Genomic DNA, 9,538 nt, shown 5'->3' with positions numbered 1-9,538 from the left:
TGTATTTGGTCTTGGCGGAATAGATCTGCTACGCTGCTGCTGCGGCAGAGCAAGTACCGCTACTTGCTACTGCCAATACATCCACAACATGCTGCTGTGAGCATGTAAGAAATACTGCTGCTGCAAATATAACATGCATGAAATAACCACCCACAAAACAGGAAACATAGAAGGGACAATACAAGCCAAAACAAGACAAAACACCCCCCACCTAACAAGCAGATCTATCGCCAAGACATATGCACTGCTGCTGCTCCGAAGAGCCATATGAACCGCATTTATTGCTATCTATGTGTGCCTGGGCTACCACGCCGACCGGCTTAAAGCTAGTGGCCTATGACTATGTGAGCCTGGGCTACCACGCCGACTGGCTTAACTCCAATTAGACGCGCACTGTGTGTAATGTTTAATTAACAAAATGGATATATACATGCAATCCGATAGATAAGACCCCAGCACCCACCTGAGCAAATATCATAATTTAGTCATTTAATAACTGCTGTTACTTTCCCCACTTCATCAGTCCCAGCGGCAGCGTAACAGCTTCTTAATTCATGTTCGTGCAATGATGAGATGGACAAAGTTAGCGAATGCATGCCATTTTACTCTCTCGTGCAGATAAAAGTTACAGTGCACAAAAACCCCTGGGTGGACTGACCTGAATGAACTGAAATAAAAGCAGAATATAAATGTTCTTTTTCCGTTTTCTGAATTACACAACACAGCGAGAGCACACGTCGCACGAGCACATTTCTCCGAACTACAATACCCATAATGCATTTCACTCGGAACTAACTGTTACAGACGTAGATAGTGATCTTAGTGTCCTCAGAGCGATTACATATGCTCTAAACTGCGTTTTGCTCCAGCTGTATAAACACAGATGCTAAATGCTGCTGCTAATATGCTTAATATTCGCTCCTGCATACAATGCAAACTGCTAACATGACACTTAGTTTAACTTGATTATGGTTGCTCATTTTTTAATTCAATTAGGCAGACTGCGCACACAGCGATATGGATTGGAAGAGCATTCACTTATCTTAGATGTTGATTTCGCTGTTCTGAAGCAAGCTGCGACTGATACGGCAAGCCCTAGTCATATATTTGAATGTTGAGCACGAGCTCATTGGCTACCGATACAGGAGAGAACCAATCAGCTGTGCCATGTGATGATGTCATTAGGTCAGATTGAGTTAGACCTATCGGACTGCGCCATCTAGAGTTTCATGCCAGAACTCTGTATTAGGTAGTAAACCAAAATGCATGCAGCTGAAAGGTCGGTCTGATCTCCCCGTGAAACCAAACTCACAAAACAGATGCCATGCAACAAAACAATAAACTTCCTAATCTACAGAAAAGATCTCAAAGAAAACCATTTGCCCAACTGTCCCTTCACCCATCCTTAAGCCCCCTCCCACCCTCCTTGGTCACTGAAAGTTGACTCAGAGTGTCAGGAACTCAGCTTAATATACATACTGCATTTATTATATCTCAAGAATTCATGATTTTAATTCTTTCATGTTTGGTATCAATTTAAATGTTTCAGTGTGATTTTTAAAATGGTCTCAATTTCCCAGCAGTCAACTACTCAACCAGATTTTGCTTTTTACTGCTGCGGGTACCGCCACTGCCGTGTCTGCAAAATGCATTTGCAGCTGTTGACCGCTGAGTGGTGCTTTAACCACAAGTTCCCCTTCTAGGGAACTCCACGCTGCATCCTCTAGCGGACACAATGGGAATGCTGCCAGCATGACCAGTGTCTGAAGCACGTGTGAAACCACTTTGCAGCTCATGGTGTTCACTTTACATTAAGATTCACTTTCACAGGTTATTAACATCTATAATTCATGAATAAATGGTTAGCCCTACATTATAATAAACCGACTGTGACCAGTGAAACTTAGTCTATTTTTGGTGCATCATGAAATAAATCAGAAATCTGGTTTTGAGTGAAATAAGTATGAATAAAACTATTTAATGAGCATTTATAACAGTTAAAATGGCTCACTATTTGGCAGGTATTGTGTTAAAATCACCCTTTTTATTCATGCATTTATAACTGCTTATCAACGATTTATAATGCATTTGTAAATGTAAAGGGTTTATAAAGGTGTTCAGAAATGACTAATAACTCAAAGGGAAACTTAATGTAAGTGTTGCCAAAAAATGCTCTAATCCGTGTATGAAAGGGCTACCTTATTAGTCATTTATGAACACCTTTATAAACCCTTTACAAAGGGAAACTTAATGTAAGTGTTGCCAAAAAAATGCTCTAATCTATGTATGAAACAGGCTACCTCTTTTAATGCTCAGATGCAAAGTAAACCACCTTTTCTTTATGGCAAGAACAATATAACATATGATTCAGTGATATAAATAATACTGTAAAAATTAAAAAATACAGTGTACTACTGTGTAGCAGTGGCGTTCCGTCCATATAAGCTGCGAATGCTCCGCATACCCAGGCCATTTGAGAGAATAAGTTCACGGGATAATTCATATAAACATGATTATAAGTTGATCCCTTGTCATTTGAAATGTAACTTAAAGCATAAAGAGTTAGGAATAAGTAAGTACAATGATTTATTTGCCAAATGGCAGTAATTTTCTTTAAATCTAGCAGTTGCGGTTGCTTGCGGGCGAGCGGATTGTCCGCAGCTTTCTCGCCTCCGCTCTATTGCTATGACTCGTCAGGATTATAGTGCGTTCTTGTTACGTATCCGGTCCATGAACTTCCGTCTGCTAGCCATCAGAGGTCACCCTTTCCATTTTCATTGACTCTCGCACTACACCCTGTTGCATATCACCCCGGACTACATATCCCATCATTCATTGCACTGATTGCACACAGCACTGACTGCACACAGCTGTTTCACTGATTGCACACAGCTGTTACCTGCAGGAACTGGATGTGATCCTGTGTGTTTAAAAGCTGCTCCAGCTCAGCTTCTCTCCTCCTCAGATCATTGATCTCCTGCTTCAGTCCCTCCAGTTGTCCTTCAGCTGGACTCACTGCAGTCTTTTCCTGATCTCTGATCATCTGTGTGACCTCAGAGCGGCTTCTCTCAATGGAGCGGATGAGCTCAGTAAAGATCCTCTCACTGTAATGCACTGCTGTCTCTGCAGAGCGCTGTTAGACACACATCACAATCACACAGTGGGCTTCAGTGGGACTGAAGAGGAGAGTCCAAATTGAGACTAAGACAAACTTCTCTTCTTCTCCAGACTCACCTTATGAGACTCCACAGCCTCTCTCAGCTGCTGAAGATCTTTCTCTCTCTGCTGGATTCTCTGCTGGAACCTTCTCTGTGTCTCCTTCAACTTTTTCTTAAGACAAAAGGGGGAGGGGGCAAAAGAAATGCGCAAAAATGTATTTCTCAGAAAAATATTTAGGAATATAACTATCAAAACAATGTCGTACCTTATTGCACTGCATCAAAGCAGTCAATACAGCACAGGCAACGTTTACTAAACTGTGGACTAGCTTTGACTCAGGCTGCTGATTTAAGTGGTGATGCTTGCTGTTTTATGTGTCTGTTGATGACCTTTACTTTTTAACCATAAATGAGCACGCCGCTTTTCTGATGTTCATTGAATTTTTCCATGTCTTTTTTTCCGTGTCACTTGAAATATGTCTGTTTTGGACTCGTTGCCACCAAAGGCAAGACATGGTAGATATGGTAGTCATGGAATATGATATTCAACATTTTATATTAATAATGTATTAGTAAACGTCTCTGTTTTCAGCGCCCAAATCAAATATGGTGACACGTCAATCAAACCTCACTGGCTCATGCATGTCATGTGACTAAACATGTTGCTATATTTGATTTGGGTTCTATATACATAGGCGTGTCGCAATAATTACTATATCAAATTACCGGGAAAGGTTCACGAACCGGGACTCGAACTCGGGACGCCCGAAGTGCAACAACGCTACATGTAGACACGTTGCCTATGAGGCTATCGGTGCCGACGGCCATTGTGTTTATAAAAAATAATGTTGTGGCATTAATATTTATATATCAGATCGCACTGTATCTGTCATCTCATCTGCTCAATGTGTCGGAGGCGCAGGCAGGACTCAGGCAGCTCCTCCACACACAGAGTGGACAGCAACAGGTGAAATAGAAAGCTTTACTCTAGGCCAGGGGTGCTGAACTCAGTTCCTGGAGGGCCACAGTCCTACAAAGTTTAGTTCCAACCCTGCTCCAACTCATATACCTGTAGTTTTCAAATAACCCGAAAGAACTTGATTAGCTGGATCAGGTGCATTTAATTAAGGTTGAAGCTAAACTCTGCAGGGCTGTGGACCTCCAGGAACTGTGTTTTGCTTACTACTACAGCCAGTTTGGGAAAATACGTTGGTTTGAAAGCCGCAATCCACATCTCCTGTCTTCCAGACAATTAGCGATTACTGATGCCTTTGCCCGACAGTGCAAATAATTCAACCGTAATTCAATATATAGCTAAAGAGATGTAGCCATCTAACATGGTCAAAAACAGGCTTTAAAAAATATGCTGCAAACTTTTTGACAGGCAGTACGAATTCTAAGAAAACGCACAGCTCCCAAACTGCCATTCCAGCTTTTGTACAACAAAATGAAAGATGACATTCTGATGAAGATTAAAAAAAATACATCTAATTTTACTCCACTACAGATATGTGGTCAAGCTCAAATATGATCCCATGCATGAGCTTGACCAGTCGACGTGTTTAGAGACCAGGGGCCTCATTTATAACCGTTGCGTACGCACGGAAAACAGCCCTATTGATCACTTTTCCTCTTTTATTGACAGCGAGGAGTGCTATAGGTGCAGAATAATTCATCTATAAACTGAAGTGCAGATCTCATGTTATGAGAAAATATTTTTTAGCGAGAACAATGATTAATGATGCGCACTTACGTCGATATTATGGCGGACACTGCTGGATTCAGTGGTCGAACGGTCCATTATCCAGTTTGGATAGGACCAATGATAATATCTTACTGTACAACCGCAGCTGCACAGAGGTGTTGATGTCGTGTGAAGTCATCTCTACAACATTATGAAAAGTACCGCTGTATGTGAAGGCTACAACTTGAAGAAAACGGTAAGATTTATACTTGTTAGTGTTAGTGACGCGCCGAGTCAGACAATTTTACACTGCAATAAATTGACCTATTTCCACTCAAAATAGCTAAAAGATATTCACCTTATCAGCAAAACTGCATTAAATTTAGTTTGATTTGAATTGTTTAAAACAATTGAAATAAGCTACTATTTGGCCAGTGTTAAAGAAGGAGATCAACTCTATTCTAAAATATTTATCTGATAACTATTTTAAACCGTTTTTATTTTTATCTTGATATATTTATTCTAAAACATAACAAGGATATTGGATGATTTTTAGAAATAAAAATTAATGTATGGCACAAATGGAATTTATAGTCTTTTATCTTTGACGGTGTTAAACATGGTGTCACGTGGATGGGAATATGCATGGAAATGATATGCAGATGAGGTTATGCATAGTAAAACTAGGCGTTGTAAGCTCCATATATGGTGATTTCGGGGAGGAGTCGGGGTGGAGATGCACGTACGCACAATCTTCCCCTGACTGGGATTTATAAAGGGATTTTTGCACAGGTTCTGGCATAAAATCTAGCTTTTGAGCGTACGTACACTTTCATGATGAAATCTACGGAGAGTTTTATAAATGAGGCCCCAGATACCTACCCCAGAACCACACTGCTGGTGTGCTTGCTGAACTGCCATGCAAAGGCAAAAGGCCTTAAATGTCACAAAATATCACCAACTCATTTTCGACCAAAACAAAGTTAAGACCTCCTTTATCATTTAAATTACAGTGCACTTCATTAGACAGACGAATTAGGTCTGCTCCATTTAACAAAGCACTGAAAACAAGCAAAGACTAGATAACTTTGCAATGATAATCATAAATAATCTTTAGTTTGTTTGTTTTTTCTTTTAATAATGCAGATTATTCACTCAGTACCAGCCTGTCAATCTGGGGCTGCCCACTTCTAGTTGCACGAATGCCATCACAGCGTAGCATGTATCACACAAAATCAGTAGTAACAGTTCGCAAATAAATCCATATCCTACCTTTTCATGTAACCCGATAAAATCCATGGCAATAAACGTTTAATCCACAAGCATTCTGAGCATTATTATTACTTGCTGGCAGAGCCGGCCTGACCTAATAAGCAATATAAGAGGTTGCATAGGGCCCCGTGGCCACCAGGGGGCCCCTATGAAAACCCACTATGCCAACATAACAACAGTAATGAAAATGAACTGTATTGTTATCTTGGGCCTTTCAAAATACGTGGATAATTCTAGATATCTTACTATACGAATGATTTAGATTTTTAAAATGCACATTATCTTATTTTCCCTCGACCAGTCAAGTTTTCACTTAACACTGCGCATTTTCTGAGTAAAAGTTTGGTCAGATTTTCTCATTGATCTGTACAAAAGCAGCAGACGTGCTGAATAAAAATGCAAGTTCACTCACTGACAGCAGGTGGCGCTTTAGGTACAGCAGAAATACAGCCGTTACCAGGGTTACCCCTGTATACAAAGCAGCGCCGCGCAACTTCTGACACCTGCTTGTTTGTCACCGAGGTCAAACAGTATTTACATGTTTTCAAACAGCCATTCAGATGTTTTATTCACTTTGGAGTTTATCGAATAACACCAAATATTTAAAAATGCCATATCTTTATTCAAACATTTGTTTGCACCTAAACATTTTTGCATTTTAATCAGGAATAAAACGTGCCAGCCCAGAAAATAGATTAGTCTGTGTTATTATTATTCTTTTTAATTTTTATAACCCAGCTGTTCTTGCTTTATTAAAGCATTAATGTCACAAAATTTTCATGCATATTTTGAAGGCAGTGGTTTAACTGTTAAATAGCTAAAAATGGTTAAAAGTGCTTAATAAGTAAATATATCTTCATATTTATGTACTTAAAGATAAATACTGAGTAGACATTCTTCTTATTGAAAGTATAAATCCTTACAGTTTAGCAGCTTACAGTAGCTTCTCGGATACTGTCTGTATGAACGTGCAACGGGAGTCAATCCTCTATTCCTTACCAGTTACTATAGTAACAGTGACCAAAATAATATCAAAGATGGCGACGTCCATAAAACTGAAAGTCTTATCACCTTCCGACACGACACGAGTCCAATCGAGCCGTGAGTTCATCCGTCAAATCTTCATTAACCGACAGCAGCTTTTATATTTGGGTGGAGAGCGGAGCATTTGAGTCTCGCGCAGAACACAAACTGACGGGAGCGGCTCCGGTGGAGACTGGATCTAAATCTTTCCGATGACACAGCTCATTTCTCCGTCACTGTAAGTTACTGAAACCACACATGAAAACACGCAACACACGGTAGACACGCGTTTGTGCAGCAGAGCGGCTCGCTCTTACACCGTATGACGTGACAGACAACTAGTTGTCCAGTCCTGTTCCGTTCACACAGCGCGTGGTTTCCGAGAATGCTGTTGTGAGTCATGAAAATTTACGGGTGTGAGTTCGGTTACAGAATGCGGTTGTCACGCCTGAAAATAACCGTACTTTGTGTGAACGTAACTGTATTAAGGACTCAAATACAGGACTGACAACCATATTCTGCTGCTGTGTGAACATGGCCTAAGGCAATTCTAAGATAACATTCTATGTGTGTGTACTTAGAGCCTGTCAATCAACATTACAGCACCACCCTCAGGCTGAATTACGCAAGGACCGAGAATCTGCCCCACCTAAATTTACAGTCAGGAGTCGCTACTGCATGAAATTATAAAAGATTTTGTTTGTTTTTTAGTGTGAATAATGGCTTAAATTTCACTTGGAATATACCCTTGAGTTGTGTGGATTACTTTTTGCTACCTTTAGAAACTGAAAGTTTTGAACCCTACAGACTTTCATTTTATGTGCAGATGAGACATTCTTTAAAATACTTCCTTAGGGGAAAAAAGTCATGCATACAGTTTGGCACGACACATGGAAGAATAAATAATGACAGAAAAATAGGGTGAACTACTCCTTTAAGTGCATACCTGTTTTTCTGTTCTCTGTTCTGCAACCATTTTGGTGTCATGGTTTTTATGTTCATCCATCATACACAGCAGACAAATACATTTCTGGTCAGTGAGACAGAAAACCTCAAGGAGTTTCTCATGTTTCTGGCAGATCATCTCCTGTAGTCGTCCAGTGGGTTCAGTCAAATTGTGTTTCTTTCCTTTGAATAAACTCTCGTGTTGTTCGAGGTGATTCTGACAGTAAGAGTTCAGACACACCAGACAGGACTTGACGGCTTTGTATTTTCTTCCAGTACAGACGTCACACTGCACATCTCCAGCTCCAGCGTAACAGTCAGCAGAGAGTTTGGTCTTCTTCAGTTTCTCCACCACTTCAGCCAGCATGGTGTTTTTAGCTAAAGCAGGTCTCGGACTGAAGGTCTGTCTGCACTGAGGGCAGCTGTAGACTCTCTTCTGATCCTCTTGATTCCAGAAGTCTGTAATACAGTTCATACAGTAACTGTGTCCACAGGAAGTGGTCACTGGATTCTTCAGGAGATCCAGACACACTGCACACATGAACTCATCCTGAGAAAATCTGGCTTCTGCCATTTTACTTAATGAATACAGAGAGAGAGACACAAAAGCACGAATTTCAACTACACGTTAGTTTCTTTTTCTCTATTTCCTGGTTCTGTATTTGAGTGACGTGTGTAAAACGGGGTTGTCTGCAAGTCTAAAGATACAGATAATAAAACGTCTACTAGGTGTTAGTCTTACACAGGCTTCCCTGTGAATGTTTTCACTTTGTGTATCATTAAATATTTAGCCATTCCAATGATAATCAGGGATTATTTTTTGCCACATCTTCTTACTAAAATGGATGCACTTACATGTTATCACATACTACAAAGTTTTGGAGACTGATTACTTCTATCATGTCCATGCTCAAGCAAATGTTTCTCATTTAGTGAGGGCATTGATATGTAGATACTTATTAACTGCTTACTTATACCAATTTTGAAAACAGGAAATATTCAACAGAAGCGTTGATAACTGACGTAAGATTATATGAATGATAATTTACTGTTTTGACTATTGCTGGAACAGATAATATCTGTAACAACTGAATAGCTGTGAAAATTGTGTGGTGAACAGCACATTCCAGGGACCAGTTTATGGCAGGGCCCCTCTCTGACCACAATAGTGGACAAAGGTTTGCTACATTGTGATTGGATCTTGGTGGATTAACATAAGCAAACTGTCCAACGCCATCAGATAGAGATGATAGAACACCAGACACCTCTTAGAGGGCAAGAAGAAGACCTCTGGTACCAAGCCCAGGAAGGACAGGGCTTCCCATTGGTCCATATGCAGTTTCTGCCCTTCATCCACCTAGAGACTGATTCCTAAGTTTAGGCCTGTGGCCGCTATAAAAATTCCTTAGGACCTCTGGATGCAGCAGCAGTGGGTGAAACCAAGAGAGATCATAAA

The 9,538-nt window shown here is 40.4% G+C and overlaps 1 protein-coding gene across 1 annotated transcript in view; it reads right to left on the bottom strand.

Annotated features, from left to right (window-relative positions):
• Positions 1-8,703, bottom strand: part of LOC107716902 (tripartite motif-containing protein 16-like) — an 11,157-nt gene extending 2,454 nt beyond the window's left edge. Inside the window, exons 1-3 of the mRNA XM_016523519.1 lie at positions 8,084-8,703; positions 3,235-3,330; positions 2,900-3,133 (exon numbers count right to left, since the gene is read on the bottom strand). Of these exons, the coding sequence (XP_016379005.1) occupies positions 2,900-3,133; positions 3,235-3,330; positions 8,084-8,656 (903 nt within the window). The 5' untranslated portion in view covers positions 8,657-8,703. The remainder of the gene's footprint in view (positions 1-2,899; positions 3,134-3,234; positions 3,331-8,083) is intronic.
• Between the last annotated feature and the right edge of the window lie 835 nt (positions 8,704-9,538).

Source organism: Sinocyclocheilus rhinocerous, unplaced genomic scaffold (genome assembly GCF_001515625.1).
Source record: "Sinocyclocheilus rhinocerous isolate Xijiao unplaced genomic scaffold, SAMN03320098_v1.1 scaffold2555, whole genome shotgun sequence".
Lineage (NCBI taxonomy): Eukaryota > Metazoa > Chordata > Actinopteri > Cypriniformes > Cyprinidae > Sinocyclocheilus > Sinocyclocheilus rhinocerous.
Note: the sequence above shows the minus strand (reverse complement) of the source record. Positions and strands in the feature narration are given on the sequence as shown.